This window comes from Miscanthus floridulus, chromosome 7, assembly GCF_019320115.1.
Source record: "Miscanthus floridulus cultivar M001 chromosome 7, ASM1932011v1, whole genome shotgun sequence".
Taxonomy (NCBI): domain Eukaryota; kingdom Viridiplantae; phylum Streptophyta; class Magnoliopsida; order Poales; family Poaceae; genus Miscanthus; species Miscanthus floridulus.
In genome coordinates this window covers 121,885,278-121,910,091 of record NC_089586.1, presented here as the reverse complement: position 1 = coordinate 121,910,091, position 24,814 = coordinate 121,885,278, and the positions used below count along the sequence as shown (strand labels likewise).

Below are 24,814 nucleotides of genomic sequence, written 5' to 3'. Positions count from 1 at the left end.
CCTCGGAAGACTGCCGACAATATTCTGTTGACATGATGTGAATGGCTTGTATATCAAGATAGATTGGGATACTCGAGCCAACACTAAGCAAACAAAGTGAATTGTCGAAGGTAATAAAATAGACTCTATTTCTTTAACAGATGATTAATCTATTAGGCTTGTGTACAGGACGTCTTCTCTATGTTACATCAACCCCAATTCTTTAGTGCTATGAAATCCTATCTATCTATATTTTTTATAAAGATAAATCCCACTATCAATTTATCTTGCCATGCAAAGTGTCCACATCAACATCCACTAGAACATCCCACTAGCACATTCAACTATCTCGCCATGCAAAATGTCCACATCAGCATTCACTAACATATGACATTATGTCTTCATTCAAGCTATTAACATCAGCAAACTACATATATCTCTTATAAAGATAAACCCCACTAGCAATTTATCTTGCCATGCAAAGTGTCCACATCAGCATCCACTAAAACATCTCCTAACACATTCAACTATCTTGCCATGCAAAATGTCCACATCATCATCCACTAACACATCCAACTAACACATAACATTCAAACTATTCACATTAGCAAACAACATCATTTACTAACATTTATTTAGTTTATCCACATCATCAGGATACTATAATATTTATTTAATTATATTAGTAAATATAAGTAGTATAATTTTACCCATGATTCCATCAGCAACGCACGAGGCAATGCTCTGGTTTATAACACGTGCACCCAACAAAAGAGAACTAGTTAATGCATTGCTGACTGACTGTTTGAATGATCCTAACAAAAGAGAACTAGTTAATGCATTGCTGACTGACTGTTTGAATGATCCTAGTTACTTCCCTCCGTTTGTATTTACTTGTCAGTAACTTTTTACTGTAGCAAATTTGACCATCTGTTTTTTTTTTAATCTTAGATACTTCAATGTATATAACACTAATGAAGTATGTTCAATAAAAATCATATACATGAAAACTTGATGTATCTAAAAACCGTTTGTAGAAAAAAAAAACGTAGGGTCAAAATTGCTACAGTAAAAATTCGGTGACAACTAAACAAAAACAGAGGTGGTACTAGTAAGTGGCTACTAAAGTCAGAGTAGCTTCTTGCCGGTGCAATCCTTCCTTTTTCTTTCATTTCAAAAGTGCATAAAAATTATATTGCCAATTCCATTTTAATTATATTCTTTTTTCTTAATGTTAATAAAAAAAAGAAGAAAATTCTGGTTTTTTCTTTCCAAAATTCGATATAGGCTGAGAGACAATCAGATCGATTTTCTCTTCAGCGGGCAGTTCCATATAGAATTTGTTAGAATAAAACAAGCGGGTCCCCCCCCCCCCAAGCAAAGCACAGACTCTACGGAGAAATCATCGAAATGTCCTCGTCCCCAGTACAAATGGGCATTTTTTCGGTCAAGCAGCAGACAAGTGTCCACAAGTTATTATACCATCAAATACAAGTCTGACGTCTGCCACACATAAACACTTGGGGGTACGTTTTTACTGGTTACAACTCAGGCATGTTAACCTTCACATGGAATCGTAAGTACTACACATTTACATTCTTTGGCTTCGATCACATATCAGCATCTCCAATACAGATTCAAAAAAGGTGAGAGAATCTGAGAATCAGCAAGTCAACAATGTTACCTGCATGTAGTAGTGTGAAGTAGAGAAGTGCCAAACCTTCTTGGTGGGAAAATTTCAAGCCTTTCTGCAAAGGCTGTCATCATATCGTACTTCCGTTTTGTAGTTTTCCAGATGGGCAGGCGTCTTGAGCTTCCAGGAAGCACACCAAGCCATCATCAGATCTATACATCCTATATCTTCCTTCGAGCATCTAATGCTACCAATTCTTTGTTTTTCTGTATGCATATTCTAAACCTAAAAGAATATCACAACCTATTTCATTGATACTGGAAATGCAGATCCATATCTCCTGTGTTGTCATCATCGTCATCGTCAAGGTAATCCACAGGCACATTTGCAGGCCGCCGTTTCAACCTTTGGAATATGTCATCAAGAGATTCAGGTGAAGAGACATTTGAATTCAGAACAAATCCTGGATCTTGGTGCAAAGGAAGAAACTTCTTCGAACCCATATTTGCTTTGAAATTTTGAAAACCAATCTTCATTGAGGCCCATGTTGCAGACACACCAGTTGGTGGTACACCCACATTGGACCGCTGCTCGGAATTTCTTTCTTCAAGCAAAGATACAGAGTTCGGTGAAATTTCCTTTCTCGCTGCCTTCCCTGACTGCCGGTTCTGTTCTCTAATAGAAGTGTATTTGCTGGCGATAGTCTCCCTGTTGTTTGCATATTTCAACTGACCGGCTCTCCCGTCATTTCTGGAAGAGGTTGCCCCTACTTTCATCTCCATCGTGTTTTCAACCTGCAACACAGTAGCCAAATGGAAACAGAAACCAGTAGGTACTAAGTAACAAAAATAAGCTAAAATTCAGCTGGAAATGACCGAAGGCTAAAGAAGATATCAATCCATCTCACCCACTAAACTATCCCTAGACTAAAACATACTGATAGTTGAATCTCCTATGTAAACGAAGGAACGATTCTACGCACCAACGGCACATTTTGTGATTCAATATCTGTGTTCACGCCATTGAAATTCCTTGCCAATGGAATAACTTGCTCGCCCACTTTGCACCCTTGATCAAGCCAAGATCTCTCTGGACAAAAAGAAAGAAAAAAGCATTCAATTATTAAAGCAAATCATGCTTTCAGAAGAACTAAATGCCAGTCTTTGCAGCAACAATTCAACAGTAGTTACACAAATATTCATTCCCAGTAAAAGCTAGGAAAATCATCGATAATCATAGTTCAGGATCCTGATTTGCCTTTCACTAACAAAGGAAAATAATGGAAGTATGAAACTGAAGTCCTTCAGGAAACTTAAGAAATAAAAGAACTCCACTTCTCCACATGCAACATCTGTGGAGCCCTTACCTTTTTGTAGAATAATCATTCCAGAGGGATCTAAACCATCTATATTCTCTTCTTCACGTTGGAACTTGAACATTTTCCAGCTTCCCAAAAAGTCAATCACACGGCCAAAGAAATTACTAGCAACCAATAGCGTATAAACAACCATAATCAGTGGGTAGATCCTGTTGAAGCCTCTGCCAAAGAAAGGGACTGCATCATCAATGTTCCCCATTCTCTGAAACAGATAATTTGTCAGCGATTAGGAATGAATTTTCTATTTGGTAAACAGAAAACATAATACATAAATGTTAGAGAGAAGCCAAAAACCATTCCCTTCCAGGTGACAAGTAATAAGGCATGCTCATGTACAGAATTGATATAGATATACCACAAACAATGAAGAGCAGCAAAAAAAACACAACTATTACCTTCTCAAATGTAGTTTTAGCATTGCCACCAAGGCGGATGAGATTCAGAAAGTTATAAGAAATAGGAGGTGCATATCTTGCAACCATTCTGCAAAACAAAATTTGGTGAATAACTAAAATGACCCGAGTGGTTTTGGAATAGAAACACATCAAGCATAAAAATTAAGGATTGAGACTTACGAACAGATCATAAGCAAGCTGACAGAGCTGGTTTGTCTTGGAGTCAGAGAATAGAACATCAACATACCAATCTTGAATAATGAATAATATGTGCAAATGCACATATACATCAAAGGGACAAAAGCAGCAACCTGTGAACAAACCTAAAGTTCATAAAGATGACCTCTTGTCTAAAAAAAAGTTCATAAAGATGACCAAAAAACTGAAAATTATGAAGTTATAACAGAGTTAAACAAAAGAGTGACTTTTCCCCAATGGCAATAGTGAAAAGGAGTTAAAGGATGTCACTCATTTCATATGCTCCAATTGTCGCCTAGTAACTATACTCACATATATAAAGCGTACATGTGTTTGTTTGAAATTTAACTAATCAGTTGGTGACAGATGAACATGATTGTTGTGTCCTATGCAAATAAATTATCTAATGTCATCACTAAGACAAGATAGTAAGTATTGCAAAGAGACAAGATAGTATTGCAGAGGGTAGTCAGCCTCACAATTAACAAAATTTTTTGGTAAACTGGGGAGGTAGAAAATCACTTGTAAGTTTTTAAATAAAGTGTTCAGTTCCTTACCTGAACTAAAACCTCTTGCTTTCCTACAGCTTTTATAAGAATAGAAAAGAGAGATAGATCAACACCACTTGGAAGTAAAGTAGCTTCAGCCAACAGTATAGCAGCTGACATACAGCAAAGGATAACAGCAAATGCTTTTTGAAGCTGCTTTCTCAGTATACAGCGCCAAATGAACTCTGGAAATGCAACAAAGTATCCTTGAGTCAGCTCCATCAAATGTTAACCACATGTAATAAATTTACCAAGAAAGTAAGAATATAACCTAACTGAGATGCTTGTTGTAACGAATTATGAAAAGCAAAAAAAACTGCAGTGAAGGTAAGAAGAATACCAATAGTGTCCAAAATTGATCCAATTTTGCCCGAACGACTCTCTCTAAAACTTGATACATATTTCCTGTTAAAAAAAAGGTAGATCAATACTAATATTGGTTCATCTATCAGACAATCCTGGATAAGCACAACTTGTTTGCAGTACATATTGCTTAGAGTTTTCCAAGCAGTTACTAAGAATAGAATTGATGTCTGTGAAGTTCCTCAGGTTGACAAGCACAAGCATCAATAGCAATTGGACAATTCGCCAACATTCAAGTATTCTTGGTTAGCAGTATTGCTTGCAGTATAAAACTTTTGTAGAATGTAGAACTGTTAAGAGTACAGGCAGCACACAATTTGCTCTTTTTTTTTTGTAATTTACTAATTTACACATTAAGTCTTCCCTCATGATGATCATATATCACTTGGCATAATTTATTTGACAGATGCAGCACTAAGATACAAAAGGAAAAAAAACAAACTCCCAAAAGGTATCATCATGCAAATGGGACAAAATAATATTCCTATAAGATTGAAATGCTACTTGCAAACAATATTTTTAAGGCAACGAGATTACACTGCAAACATAAGATCAATAAACTCACCATCCATTAGCATCACGGCATTCATAATTTTTTATCGTGTCTTCTAGCTTGAGGGCTTCCATGACACAAGTCATATACTCACTGCACAATGACAGCACCCAAACTTAGTGGTTAAATAGGGCAGCACCAGTTACACTTTTAATGTTATTATCTGTTCTATACTCTAGTATTTACTGCTTACTAGCTTTTCACAAACCTGCATGTGTCATATTTGACAGTCCACAACCCCATATTACTACTAAACGAAATATATACAATGGCTTATTCTATAATACCTTTTGCACCTATAGTACTCCTCATGAGCCCTCCTGAGTTGCCGCCGAAGTGTGGCCATCGATTTATCATCAGTATCATAGTCCATATCATTTTCACCTAATCTACCACCAGAAGGTTTAAAGGATGGATCCTCCCGCAGCTGCGAGAGACAAAAATAATAAGATATTTTGCATATATAATAAGCAATATTTAAATTACACACTAGCAGATTGCAGTACCATTTGAGACATCATGTTATCAATAATATCCATGTAAGGCCTCAAAATGTCACGTTTTGACATTTGATTTGATGTAGCTTGAGCAACCTGAAAATTGACCGACACTTCAGAAACATGAAGAAACTGCATGTTACGTATTGCTTAAAAATTTATGAAATATACATACAACAATTGCATTTGAATATTCTTGATGGCCATTATCAAGCTTTACAGCCATCTTGGCAACTCTATGAGAAAGTACTTTTTGGCGGTGAGACCAGTCTGCGTTTTTCCAAATGTTTCTTGGAATTTCGCTTAACCCAAACCCAAGAAGAAAAGCACCAGTCACCAATCCAAAGGTATTTGAGCATGCCATTGCAAATCCCACAATACCACCATCCCTGTCAAGAAAAGTTATTTTAGGTCAAACGCCCTACTAGATACATGTATAAAGGACAGCTAGTTTCAGAAGAAATATACTCATTGGGGATGAAAGCAAAGCATCATTCTTTGGGAATGAAAGCAGTGCTTTGGTAGTACCACTGATTATATTTTATTCATCTCAAGAACCAAAAGTGACTGTGCAACACTAATCTAGGCACTAAACAATTTTTTTCTGGAACACGCAAGAGATTGTGCATCATTTCATTAAGAGAGAAAAGAGGAACTGTACAAAGGAGGGAGAAGAACCCTGCCCAGACCAGAGCAACTAGCCTTCCACAGCTAACATGACCCGTGACTATGAGAATGAGACACAACACAAGGCCAAAGAAACTAGTCGAGTAGGCTAGGAGACAAAAAGCACTCAACAGAAAACTTAGGGAAAATTAACCCACAACATCTAGGCACTAAACATAATGTTTTGAACTGCTTTTTTATCAAAACCTATATAGATGTTTCAGTAAACAGTTCGCCATTAGCTTGGCAGCATCAATACCATGAAAATGACAAAAGCATAATGGTGAACAATATTAAAGTGACACTACAAGGTTATGTTCAGATATCAGATTGTAGTGTGAAATGTTGCTCAAGTAAAGATTGAACATACCAAGCTCTATGCATGATTAAGAGTAGTATGAGACCAATAAGGCCAATGGCTCCCACAATTGAATAAAAAAGCAGGTTCATATGAATGCTAGTTTTCAGCCTTTCTTTAACAGTGAAGTCTCCTGCGTCTTCATAGCCCTGGATAGTAGGAACTACAGCCCTGTTTGAAGAATAAAAACAAGCCTTGTTTAGAAATATCAACACCAACGCAAATGTTCAGACTTCAGAAGAAACACTAGTGCATCCAGCCATTCAATAAAATTTGCGACTGAAGATCCAAGCAAACCATAACTATGATTGTACAAGAGAATTAAGTTCACACTGAGCTGCCCTACTAGAAAATGAGTAAGCTACAACGATACATTCAGCATAAGATTAGATACCCTCAAAATCTAGCAGTTAATATTGGTTGTATTATATGAACAGGGAGAGAAATTTTCCAGCATTTTTTCCTTCTACAGACCATATAATGTATAGCCAATGTTTTCCCAAGTACCAACCTAGTTTGGATAAAGCCAAAAGAGTTGCTTTGATGCCCAAATGATGGAGCAGCATAGAAGGCAGAGATTGGACATTTTGAAAATAGTACTAAAATCGTGGTTATAACTGGAAATGGATGTGCCAAGTCATCAAATAGATGTTTTTTCTTTGTTTTTTTTATGACACTAAGAATCAGGGAAATTCAACCATCGGGAGAAACTTATGCAAGACATGTTCATAGCATACCATGTTAGGATAAATGTGCTCCAATAGGACCAGCTCCAAAAGAATCCAATGCCGCCCTTCGCACTGCCAGTTAATGTCTGCAATAGAAATGATCGAAGGGTTTGAACCAAAGGAGTATAAAAAGGGAATTTTCCAGTCAGTAGATAATAAAATTTGTCATTTCATTACCGCTAATAAATTATCGATATGATTTAATGGATACATGTATCTTTTTTTGAAAGGGAAGGGAGGTTGGCTTTGAAAGATTAAAAAGAACATCACAATTGACTTGTGATCAAATCGGTATTACTAAAACACCGACACAAGATAAATGGCAAGGACATAACATTAAGGTAGGCCAAGTTTGCTGCTAGGGTTTCTCAGTAGCCAAACAATTCTGAATTGACAGAATACTGGGTTAACCCCATAACTATAACAAACAAAAGAAGATGTTTTGAAGAGGTGGCATCAGGACTATAGACTATAGAGGGTGGAACCGCAATCAGTTATTCAGTTATGAAGACTTGAATAGTGTAGAAACAGAGTTCTCTCAACGTAAATTTGCCTCAGGGACAAGGCTTACACTGCATTTGTAAGAGGCTAAGAGCTATGCAAACGAACTGGTGGCCACTTAAATGGACAGCAGGGGTGAAGCCAGTCTCCCAGTCATTCGTAGCAATACCATCAATTCAAAGCGTGCTCCAGCCGTAACACGAAGTTTGTGATTCAATTCGTACATACACTCAAAAATTGCAACGCAACTAGAACACAAAACGAGCTCCACCCGGTGGATCTAACAGCACCGACAGCCAAACCGGCGGAGCCCGGGGCCGACGATGGCCGGAACCCGGGGCGGTGGATGAAGAAGTGGGGGAGGGACGCGGCAAGGGATCTGACCTGCCAGATGTCGGCGGGGACGAGTATGATGATGGAGAGGGAGCAGAACCATGCGTATCCGACGGTGACGACAACGTAGCGCGGCACGGCGGGGCCGGCGAAGTAGCGGAGCGTGACGACGACCATGCCCAGCGTCAGGGGCAGCGATATCAGGTAGAACACCCACATCTCGCCGCCCCGACGCTCTCCGCTAATCCGCTTGGACGCCGCGGCGGCCGGAGGGAAAGGAAGAGTCGGTGGAGCCGGGCCGGCTGGGAACCGGAAGCTTCTCCGTGTCGCAGGGGCGCGGGCGGGGAGGTGGGGCCCGGGAGATCGCGGGGCTCTTTTGTCTCCGGGGAAGTGGAGAAGCGCGCACGGCTGGGGGAAGGAGGAGGAAGGTGGAGGTGGGCCGAACGATCTCGTTCGGCGGAGTTTGGAAATGTCGGTCCGAGGGTAGTACTGACACGCACGCAAAGATTGTCAAGTGTACTGGACGAAAGAATTTCGACTTCGGTGGATCGTTTAAGTCCCTGTTTAGTTTTAAAAAAAATTTACTCCTACAATAAAAGAGCATGTTTGGACATATGCATGGAGTACTAAATATAGACGAAAAAAAACTAATTACACAGTTCTCGACAAAATCGCGAGACAAATTTTTTAAGCCTAATTAGTTCATGAAAAGCCTTAAGTGCTACAGTAACTCACATGTGCTAATGCCCGATTATTTAGTATCATTAGATTCGTCTCGCATTTTCCTGATGGGTTCTATAATTTGTTTTTTATTAGTATCCAAAAACTCCTCCCGACATCCTTTCGACACATCCGATGTGACACCCAAAAACTTTCACCTCCCCAACTAAACACACCCTAAACTTTCCTCCAAGGTCTTGTTTGTTCGTGGATTTGAAAATCATTCTATGAATCACATTCCATTTTATATTTCAAAAATATTTGAAATGGCTAAAAAGTTATTTAAATCCATTCCAAATTTGTGGTGTGGCTAACCATAAACGACCCGTTCGGCTTACCTCATATTCGACTTGTTCGGCTTCTTTTTTCAGCCGAAACAGTGTTTTTCTCTCACAACAATTCAGCCAGAACAGTGTTTTCAGTCAGTTTCAGCCAAGTTTCAGACCAGCGAACGAGGCCAAAATATGTTCGGTAGAAACAAATTTAAAATAGTTAATTGGCAATGCAAAGAATCACACGTCAGCTCAAAGAGCTCTCTAGCTGATCTCTCTCCGCAAAGAACATCGTCCACATCTCTCCTTCCCCATCCCTCCTACTGTCCTACAGTCCACAAAAAAGAAACCCCTTATTTTCATACATTGCCATCATAATTTAATATCAGCATCTATCCTAAATTATAGGTTGTTTTGACTTTTTTAAGATAACTTTATCTGGGTTTTGCTATGCATCTAGATATACGATATGTCTAGATACATAGTAAAAATTATATATATATATATATATATATATATATATATATATATATATATATATATATATATATATATATATATATATATCCAGCTACAATATTTGATAGCTACCCACCCCGGTGTGTTAAATACCCGCCTGGATCACAGGTACTCAAAATGGAAAATAGTCTCAAAAGAGCTGACAACTTTGCTTTACTAGGCTCACAAGGACGTCCACTCGTTTCTATGCGATGCTCTCTTATTTTGTTTCGTAGGTAGCGGTCTCCTTGTATGCACTATCGTCTGCTCAAAGCCGTCTGAACCATTGCTTGAAATAGAACAGTCTGACATAGCAACTACATGTGTACTATGATGCCAGATCAAGAGCAAACAGTCGGTCGTCCGATCCCACAACCCCAACACGTGTCAAGCATCTATCATAGGGGTAGTCACCTTATATATATATATATATATATATAGGCTAAAACGATCTATAAATTAGACGGAGGGAGTAAATATAAACTAAAGCATAATTGATAATACAGAACGTGAAAAAAAAAGAACATGAAATTATCTCTAGGCATTCAGAACAATCCAACTATTCAAGGGTGGAGCCTGCACATTTTTATGCAATCACCGTAACAGCAATGATGTTTTGTGTTTTTCTTTGCAAAATAGTGTTTATAAATGAAGATTCGTCATGGTTTAATGAAGGTGGTAAGTGGTATCAATAACTTTTGAACCTGGATCTACCCCAGCAACTATTATCTTTCAAAATATCATAGGTTCAACAATATTTGCTAACCATTGTTGCAGTAAAAATAGAAATCATTATCTCCCAAGTCTTAGCAAGCATTTGTATTAGGAGTTGCCGCCCTGGAAACGTCGTGCCAGATCAAGAGCAAACAGCCAGCCATCCGATCCCACAACCCCAACACGTGTCAAGCATTTATCATAGGGGTAGTCACCACACCCGGGTTGGTAGCTACCACCCGTTGTAGAAAATCCACACTCATATATATATATATATATATATATATATATATATATATATATATATATATATATATATATATATATAGGCCGAAACGATCTATAAATTAGACGGAGGGAGTAAATATAAACTAAAGCATTATTGATAATACATAACGTGAAAAAAAAGAACATGAAATTATCTCTAGGCATTCGGAACAATCCAACTATCCAAGGGTGGAGCCTGCACATTTTTATGCTATCACCATAACAGCAATGATGTTTTGTGTTTTTCTTTGCAAAATAGTGTTTATAAATGAAGATTCGTCATGGTTTTAATGAAGTAGGTAAGTGGTATCAATAACTTTTGAACCTGGATCTACCCCTGCAACTATTATCTTTCAAAATATCATAGGTTCAACAATATTTGCTAACCATTGTTGCGGTAAAAATATAAATCATTATCTCCCAAGTCTTAGCAAGCATTTGTATTAGGAGTCGCCGCCCTGGAAACGTCACCACCACCACAGTCTCCATCTAGGCCCCTCTCCTTCCTCTTTGCTAAGTGAGGGGAGGTGGCAAGAAGGGGAGAGGACAAATCTCTCTTTTACACCAATTTTTTAATATAGTTTGCTTAAAGTTTACTCAAAATAAATCTACTCATGAAATCAAATGATTTTCAGTTCAAAACTTGTTAGTTGTGATGACCACAAGATTACCGTTGTGGGCGTCGATTTCATCAGTAGGAGGGCAATTTGTGGTCTGCAAGCGAAGGGGTGCTCCTGGGCACGCCCATACAGGCAGTAAATCCAGCTACCGTGGATTCGTAACCACGACTAGTGATTAGTGGTCGATGTGTGGGACTTAGATGGTTAACACTCAAGACACAAGAAGATTCATCTGGGTTCGAGCACGAAGCCCTACGTTTAGCAAAGAATTCTTCTCGTGAGAATGCTAGGGCGAGTTCCTACACTACAAGAAAGCCCCTCTCTACCTACGCTTCATTTGTAGGTTAGATACTTTCATTTCATCTCTACTGAAGTATAGACACGCTTTACTAAAGTGTGTCTGGAGCGTCTCCTTTACAATCGAAAGAGGAAGTAAGAGAGCGTATCTCGAGTTCTGATCTAGGGTTTTGGAAATGAGTTTGATCCCCCACTAAGGGTTCCCTCGATTGTCCTTATTCCGCCTATCCGAAGGGCAAGGGCGTGCAAAGTTTGGGGTTCTCTCAGCTACCTTGATCTCTAAGGGAGCACTAAAGGTTCATTGTCCACCCCTCCAAACCTCATCGCAAGTCGGTAGCCCTCAAGACAGTGGCCAAGCTCCATCTTGCCGTTGTACTTGTCGACATGCCTCGGCGGTTGGAACTAGTTAGGATAGTGTCAGAGGAATGTGTGGCGCACAAACCCACAAATCCATAAAATTGTGGTGTCCGATGGCCTAAATCAAGAAGTCGAATGTGCGGCGCACGAGACCAACTTTTCTTGATGCCATGGGGACGAATTTATCTCTTTGTTGCGCGTTGAAGGATCCACTACGAGTAATTAGAACATACAAGTATACATGATCCAGCCACCAAGGTTCACAATTCTCGTTGTTACATGCCATTTTAAATGGAAAACAAATATTTCAGACAACGTGTTACAGCAAGAAAGCAGATATTGAAACTAGCTAAAAGTTGAAACCACTTCTTATAAAGCCCTTGATTGAATTGATCTTGTTACAAAGCCAGGCTGGTCAGCAGTCAGCACGATGTCAGTTTGCTGCCAACGGCGGAGTGAGATGCTTATGGTCCTTGATCAATCCCAACGGTAACCAGATCAGGACCGCAGGGGTTCTTGCAGTCAGTCTCTATGGAGCAACGTGCAAGTGCCGATCATGTGCTCCATGAATTTGCTGAAGTTCCCGGTTGGCGACGCACGCGGCTCACGGCTGTCGTCGCCGCTGCTCGTTCGCCTCGTTGGTCTCACGCGCCATCTCGTGCTCTAAACGCACCCTCCCCTGGGCGAGCTCCTGCAGTCTCTGGGCAGCGCGGGCGGGATCCTGCCGCCTCCTTGCTTCGTCGACGGCCTCCGCATCTTTCGTCCTCAGCCTATCCACGATGGCCTCCAAAGCGAAGGCAGTGTGATCGCCGCCGTGCTCCAGCAACTGTCGCATATGATTCCATCTGATGTGATACATCTTGGCGAGGTATCCTCGGATCTCGGGCCTCGGGAAGAGCTCATCCAGGGAAGCCCTGGCACCGTTCAGGCGTTCGCGTTCATCCTTCACCTCCTCCGCGCGCTTCAACGTAGCATCCAGCAACGAGTAGCCGGTCTCGAACTCCCAGGCCTCCCTGAACCTCTTCACCTCTCTGACGATGGCGTCAGGTGCCGTCGCCGGCGCCGCGGCCACACGGACAGAGCCTCCCGCCGCGCCGCCTATAAGAGCGTGCCGGCTCATGCTGTCGTCCGCACGAGGTTTCTTGACCCTGCTCGGCCTACTGCTCTTACCGTCGTGCGCGACTGAAACGGCGCACAAGGCGGGCTTGCGTTCCGGCAACGAGCCGTCGTACTCGTACTCGTACATGCGAGGTATCTTGGCCCTGTTCGGCCTGCTGCTCTTGCCGTCGTCCGCGACTGAAACGGCGCACGCGGCGGGCTTGCGTTCCGGCCACGAGCCGTCGTGCTCGTGCTCGTACATGCGAGGTCTCCTCGCCCTGCTCGGCCTGCTGCTCCCGGCTGCGCCCGTGTCAGCGAAACAGGCGGGCGCGGGCGTCGGGCCGACGTCGACGACGCGGGGTTTCTTGGCCCGGCTCGGCCGGCTGCTCTCGGGTGCATCTGCGCCAGCGTAAGAGGGGTGCTTGCGTTCCGGCCTCGGCCGATGCTCTTCCCGCTCCGCCTTTGCGCTCGCGCGAGATGGCGGCGGCGGGCCGTATTTCGTTGGCAGGAAGCCGGCTAAACCCCGGAGCAGGTCGTCGTGCTTCTTGCCGAGGAGTTCTTTGAACTCTTGGTAAACTCGGTGAGCGTCGAGGCTTTGTTCCAAGTCGACGCTGTACAGCTTTGCGATAAACAGATCGTAGTTCGCCGGGCCCAACGCCTTTTCTGCCCGTTTTAAGAGATGCAAACCTTGACGCACCGGGTCGACCAAGGCATAGAACCGGGCAACGAGATGAGGATGGCCCCGGAGGAGATGCACCGCTCGGGCCGAGACGTGCTCGTCGTCGATGATCTCGGGCTTGCCGAAGTCCGCGAAGAGGGCGAATAACGCATCTCTGTTGCCAGGATCATACGCCAAATGGTCATGGATCTCTTGCAAGAAGTCGATGAGATCGTCCGTGATCCCCTGCGGTGGGAACGTCTCCGGCGGCTGCGCCATGGCTGCTTCCTCTGTTCTGCAGCTCTGCTCTGCCAGCGGCGCCGGAACCGGAACAAGGAGGTCGTTTCTCTACGGTGCGTGGCGTGTTGCTCCCGGTATCTATCTATCCTACCTTATATTATTATGTTATTATAGAGAAGACGAAATAAAACAAAAGCGAACGTGTCCGATTACAAGAGGTATAGGAAGTAAAATAAACAACAGACCGTGTGCATTAGAGAGTCCACCGGACTTGACATGAAAAAAAAAGCTAACTCTCAACCGAGTGATTTTGATCCATCCCTCAACCGAATTCTGGCCTGTTGGATCTTACACGTGTCGGCATCTGCTCGGGCTCCTTCGCCGCTCCTTTGCCACCGCCCGAAGGCCGCTCCTCTGCTCGGGCGGGCGCGCACTCCTTTGTCGCTCCTTTGCCGCCGCCCCAGGCTGCCGCCGTCGCCCCGACACGGACGTCCCCGTCGGGTAGGCCGCCGCCGCTGCCCCTGTGCGGACGCGGGTGGAGCGTCCTCGGTGGGCGTCCCCAGCGCGGGTGTCCCCGGTGCGAGCGCCGCCGTCCTCTACTTTCTGTCCCTTTTTCTGCTGCGGGAAGACGAGATGTGCTCTCGGGTGTCTGTTCTTCTTTGCTCTCTCTCTTTTTCTATTTGTAAATTTGTGAACAATTTGACGATATTTGTGAATAATTTGACATATATTTCTCTGGTATCTCGAATCCATAGAAAAAAATTGTTTTTTTTAAATTTGGCTTATATTTGTCTGAGATCTTAGGTTATTCTCAAATTACACCACTCTGTCCTGTATATTACACCGGAGAAATCAGTGTAAATATAGCTAGATGATAGTGTAAGTGCATGAAAAAATTCAGTTAACAGGGTGAGCCAAATCAACTGAATGTCACAGATCCCAGCAAAATCGCCAGAGTACGTTTGCTTATTTCACAAGACGATGGAAAGAGAAGTATGAGTTCAGATAAAAAAAAAAGAGAAAATCTAGTTTGGCAGCCTCATGCTGGCACTTTGACTTCTATTTGGAAATATCTACTCGACGTTGACTTGGAACACGTCCTTGCGCTGCTCCTCCTTCACCTTGGGCACGACCACCTTGAGCACGCCATTTTTCATCTCCGCCTTGATCTTGTCCATCCTGTAAACCTCTGGCGCGAGCTCGATGCGACCGCTGTATCTCGGAGGCGGTACGTCCTCGTCGTCGCCGGACTCCTTCTCGCCCTCGCCCTTGATCACCAGGCTGTTCTGCTCCGCCCACACCTTGACGTGTTCCTTCCCCAGGCCCGGCATGTCCACCCTCAGGTGCAGCGCCTCCTCGTCCTCCTTCGCGTTCCAGCCACGGCGCACCGCACCGGCACGGCCTGGCGCCGCCACCGCGAAATCGTCCATCAGGCTCAGCAGGCGGCCGAGGCTCTGCGGCGCACTGAATGGATCACGGAAAATATCTGGATAGGGATGAAGTCAGCACAGCCATTTCAAATATACGGAGTTCCATCATCTCATTTGAGAGAACGAAGCAAAGCAAATGAGTCTGGCATGGCACGAAGATGACGACTACCTGAGAACAGGCTGGGCACGGCGTAGTCCCGGCCGCCGCGCCGGCTCTCGTACTCGCGGACGCTGTCGTCTTCCGACTCGCCCCCCTCGTAACGTCGGAGCTGAGCACCGGTGTTGTACCCGCGGAGGCCGCCGGCGACTGCCACCGGCCTGAGGGCGGAGCCAGCCCCGGGCGCTGATGACGCGGCAAGGAGCTTCTCCAGCGCGCGGACTAGCGGGACGGCCCTCCTGGAAGCGACAGTGGAAGCCATGACACTCCCCCCCTCTTGGCCTCTTCCTCCCTGGGTGGCTGGGTTGATCTGCTTTCTCCCTCGCTGATGTTCGTGGATTCTTGTGGTGCGAATGCCGTAGGAAAGTGGACGAAGGTTTATACAGCGGCGTGGCTTGGGGAAGAATTCAGAAGGTTCAGGAAGGACCTGCGGTGGCCGAACAATCCAGAAGCCACGCGAGTCGCGAGAGAATGTCGATGCTGCTCCGCTCGTCAGAATGGGCCCACCTGATACTGGATAAACGGCAAAGATCAACAGGCCACTATCATCATCATCATTCATCAATCATCATTGAAATCCCATAAGGCCCATCAAACTTTCAGCCCATTAGAGGCCCACAACCTCTCTCCGTCCGATCCCTTGGCGGCGGTTCCTTTCCTCACCAAGACAGCAAACCCGCACCTGCCGCAAGCCCGCAACTGAATCGGGTCAGATCGGTCCATCGTGGAGGCGAGGGAGCTCACGCGGCGCGATGGACGAGGAGGAGCACGAGGTTTACGGCCAGGAGATCCCGGAGGACGGCGACATGGCCGCCGCCGACGTCGATATGGCCGCCGCCGGGGACGACGCGGCGAAGGTACCACCTCTGGATCCATGTGTCTAACGCTATACCCTAGCCCTAGGTCCTTGCGGGTTGTTGAGTCCCTTGGGTTGCGTGCAGCTGCAGGAGCTCGACGAGATGAAGCGCAGGCTGAAGGAGATGGAGGAGGAGGCCGCCGCCCTCCGCGATATGCAGGCCAAGGTCGCCAAGGAGATGCAAGGTTGTCTTCCTATGTGCTCGCTCACCTTGCCTTTTCGATACTTGGTACCTTTTTGTGGTGCGTTTAGGCTTCATTAGAGCGGTTCGATATATTATATACCTGTGACGATCTGTGTGTACAAGAAGCTTTAAGACTGTTCGAGCGAGCTAAGGTCAGCGTCTGTGACTACGGCCGAATTTGTTATTTGGTTAGCTTGGTAAAATTGCGAGATTGTGACAAATCCTACGTCTGTTCACTTCCTTAATTTTTAACCTGTTCAGCGTTTGTTTAGTATGTGATCATGCCATACATATTTTCTACACACCTTGAATTCTTGATTTAATTTGCTTACATGCTGTACATGTAACTTAGATTTTTTGTTTTCTGATCACAGAGCAGTTAGATTCGAATTTGGGATTTTAGATGTCCTTTCATATTCTGTTGCTGAGGCTCTTTCCTTATGCAAGACCAGGAACTCGCTAAGAAGCTTTTGTGATAAAATTTATATTTCTCATGTATGCCTACCCCTTGTTGTCATACTCGTCCTTAGGCCTCCTATATTTTCTATCCTATTTTTGGTGTTTCTGTCTTATTGGTAGTCCACTTGTATCATTCATATCTTTATTCACTGATCCCCACTATGGCAAATCGACAATCCCTCTGCTATTGCTTACTACATAGTACATACTCCAGATAATAACACTAACCATGGATTCATCATTCATGTACATTCAATGGAACTAGTTCTTTTACTAAAATGTTGATTTCATTCTTCTGAGTAGTTGCGTACTTTGTTCCGTGGGTTGATTTTATTATGTCTTGGGTACTGTTTGGTGGTTTTAAATGAAAAGTTCTTCCGTGCAGAGTATGGACATCTTGTGTATGTAGGGATTTCCTTCTGGTGATCTATATTTATGTTGATCAAATTGATACTCGCTTAAAAATACATGTCATTTTTTGGACATGACATGCTCGACCATTATTTTCTGCCATACTATGAAATTAGTAAAGTTTTTAAGACTAATCTACATTTTTTATATTCATGCTTCTGAACTAAATTTTATAAATAATGATTGTCAAAATTTCAAATGTTTGGCCAAGTATTTGTGATCAGAGGGACTAGTACCTCTTATGTGTGCATGTATCCCATGTTTCAACATAGTGTATATCCGAAAGGAGAATTCAAATATGATGAGGCTTCCAGATTTTGTTTTATGCCTTACTTCATTTGTGTCTTCTGGTGGATATGCTGGTCCAACATGATTTGATTTGGTCAACGGTTTACTTTAATTTTAGATTGCTTGTTTAGTTCAAGATGCAATGTTTCTTGACATAATCGCTCTTCTGTTTTGCAGGAGGTGACCCTAGTGCATCTACAGCTGAGGCGAAGGAGCAGGTGGATGCCCGCTCTGTCTATGTTGGAAATGTAAGAATTTAAAATCTCTCTTATCTCCCTCTCTTTATTGTGAGTATATGCATCCAATGCGTATTAGCATGAATATGTTATGTCACTGTTAAATTTCTATATAACACATATTTTTGTTATTCAACGTGTATGAAGCACGGAGTATTAAACATGGATATATCTATTATGTAATGGCACATACATTGTCTAGTAGCTAATGGATATCTCATTGGCACTTGCTTAGTTATGAATTATTTCTCTCAAAAAGCCAACTACCTTGCTACTTTCCTTCTGAAATTCTATGGTTGGTGCTACTGAAGAATGTTTTAGTGCTGGATGTCTTTACTGGCAGACAGGATTATCAAAGCTTGTTCCTAATCTTCATGTTGCCTCCTTGCCCCCATTCTCGATGTCGCTCCTCAGAATGCATCGCGCTGCTATTATAAAATGCTTTATGTGTGCTTATCATCATCCTTTGCTATCAAAACTACTTTGATCAGTATTTATGGTGTTTCATTTTATTGTTTTCATGCTTTAATTAAGTAATGGTGATGGTCGCAGGGCTAGTGTGCTTGAGCAAGCCTTTCAAATTGACTAATGGGCACCTGTGTCATGTTTTAGAGTTAGCATAGAATGAAAAGAAAAAAAAGAAAAAGGATAGAAGTATCTCTGAAAAAATATTAAAAAAGTGCATGAAAAAAGAAAAGAAAAAAAAGGAAAGAGTAAAAAGGTATAAGATAGATATTATAGGTTAGATGACCTCCCTGGCGAAGCAAAAGAAGGATGGCACTTTTTGACTGGAGCCGCCAGCCGGCATGGTGGGATATGATGTGGTTCGCAGCTGCTGGTCCACTGATATCACCGGAGTGGTGCATAAGCATGACATGTAAGTGTAACAGTAGGAAACCTTAATCTTGACTCTATTCTTTGCTGTTTCTGAACTTGTGCTCTGGCTATCTTCCTACCTTTGTCTTTTTATTCTATGTTTCACCTAACAGTTGTTTTTTTATTGGATAATATAGTGATGACTTCTTTCTCTTACTAACATGAGAATAAATGCTGCCTGGTATTTTGGTGCATACGAGTGAATGCAGATTCACTAAAAAAATAGCAATGGTGTTATGAAAATTGTTTTGCACATCCTTGATGGTGTTAATAAACGCCGCCTGATATTTTGGTGCATGCTAGTGACATGCAGATTTACTGTAGAAATTAGCTGAAATATGAACAGTTCTGGATGCTAAAACGAAAAAAAGGACTATGATGGATCCTTGTTCCCATGGCATTCTTGCATTAGTCTGAAATTGCAAAAAGTCCAGTGCAAAGTTTTAGGCTCCTGGTATGATACTCCCTCTGGTCACAAGATACATTTGACTTTGCACGGTCTTCAATGTGTATCTTTGACCACTGATTACTTCTAGAATATATTCTTGAAGTTTTTCAAATATAAGAGATTTTGAAAGTATTTTGAACACAAATCGACACACATAACTGAACAGTTGTGTTTGGGAACTAGGGAAGTATCGGAATCTGCTTGGTTTGGGAGAAGGCATTCTGCTTCTCTCACTTGTTTTATTCTCCTTTTCTTAATGAAATGACTCGCAGCTCTGCTGCACAGTTTTTGAGAAAAAAAATTGATACATATAACTGACATGCTTCCGAACTAATGTATGTAGTTATTAATGTTTGTATTTTTTATTGTTTCATCAAATCTTGTCCTAAACGTCAAGATTTTGTGACCTGAATTATTGAGTATTGGTTTTTTTTGTATTTACTGTTGACTCGTATCTCCAACATACCCCTTTCTATGTTGTTTGTTTAGGCCCCGTTCGCTGGTCTGAAACTTGGCTGAAACTGGCTGGTTTTGTGAGAGAGAAATACTGTAGCGGCTGGTTGATGAATAGTATTTGCTGAGGGGGATCAGCCGGCTGGTCTGGATGGACCAGACCAGCGAACACGCCCTATATATTAGTCAACTTGGCCTGCCAGTTCTCTCCAATATCCCTTTGTGGTGACATTTGCCTTGTATAGTACATATTGACCTGCAAAAATTGGTACTCGATTTCCCTCTAAATGGCACCTAGACCTAAGCTTCAATACCATTTCAATGCACATTGTTTCTTACTTAAACAGATTCTCCTATTTTGCCGTACATATGCAACAACAACAACAACATAGCCTTTCAGTCCAAGCAAGTTGGGGTAGGCCAGAGTTGAAAACCCACCAAGAGCCCCAAGTCACGATTCAGGCACTTCAATAGCTGATTTTCAAGAACTCCTATTCAAACATAGATCTCTAGGTATATCCCAAGCTTTCAAATATCTTTTTATTGCCTCCTCCCATGTCAATTTCGGTCTTCCTCTACCTCTCCTCATATTATTAGCTTGACTTAGGACTCCACAATAAACTGGTGCCTTTGGAGGTCTCCTTTGGACATGGCCAAACCACCTCAACCGATGTTGGACAAGCTTTTCTTCAATTGGTGCTACCCCTAGGCGACCACGTATATCATCGTTCCGAACTCGGTCCATTCTTGTGTGACCACAAATCCATCGCAACATACGCATTTCTGCAACACTCAGTTGTTGAACATGTCGAATCTTTGTAGGCCAACATTCTGCTCCATACAACATAACTAGTCTAATCGCCGTTCTATAAAACTTGCCTTTTAGCTTTTGTGGCACCCTCTTGTCACAGAGAATGCCAGAAGCTTGTCGCCACTTGATCCACCCTACTTTGATTCTATAGCTAACGTCCGCATCAATATCTCCATCCCTATGTAGCATCGATCCCAGATACCAAAAGGCATCCTTCTTAGGCACTACTTGACCTTCCAAACTTACATCTCCCTCCTCCTGTGCAGCTCCGCCAAAATCGCATCTCATGTATTCGGTTTTAGTTCTGCTCAATCTAAAACCTTTAGACTCAAGGGTCTGCCGTCATAACTCTAGTTTCCTATTTACTCCCGCCTGACTTTCGTCCACTAACACTACATCATCAGCGAACAACATACATCAAGGGATATCCCTGTGTATGTTCCTGGTAACCTCATCCATTACCAAGGCAAAGAGATACGAGCTTAAGGCTGACCCTTGATGAAGTACAATTTTAATCAGAAAGTAATCTGTGTTACCATCGTTTGTTCGAACACTAGTCACTGATGGATATGTCTCTGTGGTCTTTGTGGTTTTTGTTTTGTGGTTTTTGCTGCCATCAAGGACAGCATCCTTGACTGGGACAGAGGACAGCAGCAGCAGCATCCTTGACTGGGACAGCAGCAGCAACATCCTTGACTCGGACAGCAGCAGCAGCATCCTTGACTGGGACAGCAGCAACAACATCCTTGACTGGCATCTTAGCATCTAGGACTAGCATCTAGGACAGCATCTAGGCATATGCTTGGCTGGCTAGCAGCCTATAAATATGTATCCCCAACCCCTCAGGTTGGCATAACATTGAGAAATAAACTAGAAAATTGTCCCAACTCCTAGTGTCATCCTCTCTCGATGAGAGTAAGAATTCTGCTACTTCCAAGAGTGAGAATTCAGCGACTAACAGTCACAACGTTGTTGTACATGTCCTTGATGAGGGTCACGTGCTTTGATGGGACTTTATGTTTGTCTAAAGCCCACCACATAACATTTCTTAGTATCTTGTCATAAGCCTTCTCCAAGTCAATGAAAAACCATGTGGAGATCCTTCTTCTGCTCTCTAAACCGCTCCATAACGTGTCTTATTAAGAAGATTGCTTCTGTGGTTGACCTTTCGGGCATGAAACCAAATTGGTTTGTTGATATCTGTGTCGTTCCTCGCAGGCGCTGCTCGATGACTCTCCCATAGCTTCGTAGTGTGGCTCATCAACTTAATTAGTACAACTTTGGATATCTCCCTTGTGCTTGTAGATTAGTACCAATATGCTTCTTGTCCACTCCTCAGGCATCTTGTTCGATCGAAAGATATTGTTGAACATCTTGGTTAGCCATACTATAGCTACATCCCCGAGACATCTCCACACCTTGATTGTGATACCATCAGGGCTCATCGCTTTGTCCTCTTTCATCCCTTTTAAGGCTTCTCTGACCTCCGATTCTTGAATCCTCCGCACAAATCACCTATTAGTGTCATCAAACGAGTCGTCCAGCTGAACGGTGGTGTTCTCATTCTCACCATTGAACAATTTATCAAAACACTCTTGCCATCTATGTTTGATCTCATCCTCCATCACCAAGAGCTGCTCCCTCTCATCCTTTATGCACTTAACTTGGTTGAAGTCCCTTGTCTTCCTATTGCGAGCCCTACCATCCTATAAATGTCTTTCTCTCCTTCGTACTCAAACGTTGGTAAAGGTCCTCATAGGCCCGCCCCTTTGCCTCACTCACCGCTCGTTTTGCCGTCTTCTTTGCCACCTTGTACTTCTCTATGTTGTCTGCACACCTGTCATGATACAAGCGTTTATAGCACTCATTTTCCTTAATAGCCTTTTTCACATCTTCATTCCACCACCAAGTGTCTTTCGAGTCGCATCTGTTCCCTTTGGTCACTCCAAGCACCTCTGAAACAACCTTCCGAACGCATGTTGCCATCTTCTCCCACATGTTGTTTGCATCGCCTTCATCCTTCCAAGGGCCCTCTTCAATGATCTTTTCCTTAAAGACCTTTGATGCCTCCCCTTCTAATTTTCACCACTTCGTTCTAGCAACCCTAGCTTGTTTGTTCGCACGAGCTTGCACCAGAAAGCGGAAGTCAGTCACCACCAGCTTGTGTTGAGCGACCACACATTCTCCAGGTATCATCTTACAGTCTACGCATGTTCGTTCATCCCTCCTTGTAAGGACAAAGTCGATTTAACTAGAGTACTAGCCGCTACTAAAGGTCACTAAATGAGACTATCTCTTACGAAAGAAAGTGTTAGCTATCATCACATCAAAAGCTATAGCGAAGTCTAAGACTTCCTCTCCCTCCTAGTTCCTACTACCATATCCGAAACCCCCATGAATCACCTCGAAACCTACACTTGATGTACCTACATGGCCATTAAGATCACCTTCTATAAAGAGCTTCTCGCTACTAGGAACAGCTCTAACCAAGCGATCTAAGTCTTCTCAGAAAAGCCGCTTAACACTCTCATCATGGCCTACTTGGGGGGCATACGCACTAATTACGTTTAAGACCATATTAATAATGACAAGTTTAACTAAGATGATCCTATCCTCTTGCCTTCTCACCTCCACCACACCCCTTCAAAAGAAAGTCTATTAGAGAGAACCTTCAAAATGAATAACCTTCTAGGACTGCACCAAGTTTATTTTCAAAAGGAATATTTGTCTTTTAAGAGTTATTAAGTCTTATAAGCATTTCAAAGTTCAGCATCAACTAAATTGCCCCTATACTGTGGTCACTGCTTAAGTGATGGTTTTCTTGATGTATACAAGACTGGCATCAACTATCAATTACTCCACTCAGTTGCATTTTGTGTTGTAGACCTTTTTCACCTGGGTGCTTAGTTTACCTAGTGTGTTGGTTTAATGGTATAACACTTGGTTTATGGCCTTACATTTCTGTTCTCCATTTGGCAGTCCGCACTAAGTTAACATCATTTTAACTGATATACAATCGTATACTGCAGGTTGATTATGCTTGCACCCCAGAAGAAGTGCAGCAGCATTTCCAAGCATGTGGAACTGTCAACAGGGTGACAATCTCGACTGACAAGTTTGGGCAGCCAAAAGGTTTTGCTTATGTTGAATTTCTGGAACAAGAAGCTGTCCAGGAAGCTCTTAACTTGAATGAATCTGAATTGCATGGTCGCCAGATTAAGGTGCAGAAAGTTTTGGCAGAGGCTCAATGTGATCTCATGATATTAAAAAAAAACGTTTCTCAACTGCTTCACCTTTTTTGCTATGTGCTTGACAGGTTGCGCCGAAGAGGACTAATGTTCCTGGGATGAAGCAGCGTCCACCACGTGGGTATAATCCCTACCATGGCTACCCCTATAGATCATACGGAGCACCGTACTTCCCCCCATATGGTTATGGGTAAGTCTTGTGGTGTGCTATTACAATGTGGATTTCCAGTTTTCTTTTCTAACATTACCTTTTATGGTTTTGCAGGAGGGCTCCCAGATTCCGCCGCCCTATGCGCTACAGACCTTACTTCTGAAGTTTGTGGTAGTGAAGTTCAATGCAAAACCAGCCATTGTCACTGCTCAGTCCCGGGAATAATTAAACCTGCTGCTGTATCGTTTGCACTATTTGATAATAGACATTGTTGGCTCAACGCTCCTGTATCAGTTGCCTTTCCTGACCTCTGTATTAAGTGCCGTCATAAGCGACATGTGGTATTGGCTTGTAATACAGGACGTAGTAACAACGCAATATATCCCCGTGCTTTCCCAGTGTTACCATTGTTTGCATTTTCTATCGTTCTTGATTATGACGGTCCTATACAGCTCTTACCGAATGAGATGCAGTGACAGTGACAACTGACAAGCTCTGCGTCGATCTGTTAGGCATGGTTTTTGAGTGGGATTTGTTATATGAAGGGAAAGCATCCCATGCAGTGACAGTTCGGTTACAGTGGATTTTCTCGCAGTTACAGCCGTAATAGCATCAGCGTCCACAATCATTAATGTGTCTGTTGAAGTGTTGAACATATTCTGGTGTCGGATTCCGAGTTCCAAGCACATCCTTCGGTGATGCGTCAAGGCCTCAGGCCTTAACTAATCAGTCCACTTGTTATACCAGAATGGCAGACTAAGAGCAACTCCAACAGAGTTGGTAAAAATAGATGGCTAAACTCATAATTTAGTCCATCTTTAAAATAGAAACCTAGCAAAAAAAAAAACAGAAAACTTCAACAACGTTTTTCATTTGGGTGAGGCGAATGGCTAGCGGCATATGCAAACTATATCTAGCATACGAGAATTCCGGGA

At 42.8% G+C, this 24,814-nt stretch overlaps 4 protein-coding genes across 5 annotated transcripts; 1 reads left to right on the top strand and 3 right to left on the bottom strand.

The window, feature by feature from the left end:
- Window positions 1–1,381: 1,381 nt before the first annotated feature.
- LOC136464542 (uncharacterized) lies at window positions 1,382–8,588 on the bottom strand. The gene is made up of 14 exons (XM_066463492.1): window positions 8,182–8,588; window positions 7,306–7,382; window positions 6,581–6,739; window positions 5,720–5,933; window positions 5,554–5,640; window positions 5,335–5,474; window positions 5,060–5,140; window positions 4,472–4,536; window positions 4,141–4,316; window positions 3,566–3,696; window positions 3,386–3,473; window positions 2,979–3,192; window positions 2,595–2,701; window positions 1,382–2,406 (listed from the first exon to the last, which is right to left on the bottom strand). Exons 1-14 carry the CDS (start codon window positions 8,347–8,349, stop codon window positions 1,921–1,923), a joined length of 2,193 nt encoding a protein of 730 aa, XP_066319589.1. The 5' UTR covers window positions 8,350–8,588; the 3' UTR covers window positions 1,382–1,920.
- A 3,891-nt stretch (window positions 8,589–12,479) lies between these two features.
- On the bottom strand, window positions 12,480–13,910 carry LOC136466161 (uncharacterized). Its single transcript, XM_066464612.1, has one exon. The coding sequence runs from the start codon at window positions 13,908–13,910 to the stop codon at window positions 12,480–12,482; it is 1,431 nt and encodes a 476-aa protein (XP_066320709.1).
- An 871-nt stretch (window positions 13,911–14,781) lies between these two features.
- Window positions 14,782–15,823, bottom strand: LOC136467781 (24.1 kDa heat shock protein, mitochondrial-like). Of its 2 annotated transcripts, none has more exons than XM_066466565.1 (2): window positions 15,468–15,823; window positions 14,782–15,357 (listed from the first exon to the last, which is right to left on the bottom strand). In XM_066466565.1, the coding sequence occupies exons 1-2, from the start codon at window positions 15,718–15,720 to the stop codon at window positions 14,945–14,947; spliced, it is 666 nt and encodes a 221-aa protein (XP_066322662.1). In that variant the 5' UTR covers window positions 15,721–15,823; the 3' UTR covers window positions 14,782–14,944. The 2 variants fall into 2 exon arrangements, with proteins under 2 accessions (XP_066322662.1, XP_066322663.1); XM_066466566.1 differs by having other exon boundaries at window positions 15,471–15,823.
- Window positions 15,824–16,125: 302 nt separating this feature from the next.
- Window positions 16,126–24,283, top strand: LOC136467782 (polyadenylate-binding protein 2-like). Its single transcript, XM_066466567.1, has 6 exons — window positions 16,126–16,315; window positions 16,400–16,499; window positions 17,834–17,904; window positions 23,510–23,701; window positions 23,797–23,918; window positions 23,994–24,283. Exons 1-6 carry the CDS (start codon window positions 16,211–16,213, stop codon window positions 24,040–24,042), a joined length of 639 nt encoding a protein of 212 aa, XP_066322664.1. The 5' UTR covers window positions 16,126–16,210; the 3' UTR covers window positions 24,043–24,283.
- Window positions 24,284–24,814: the final 531 nt, after the last annotated feature.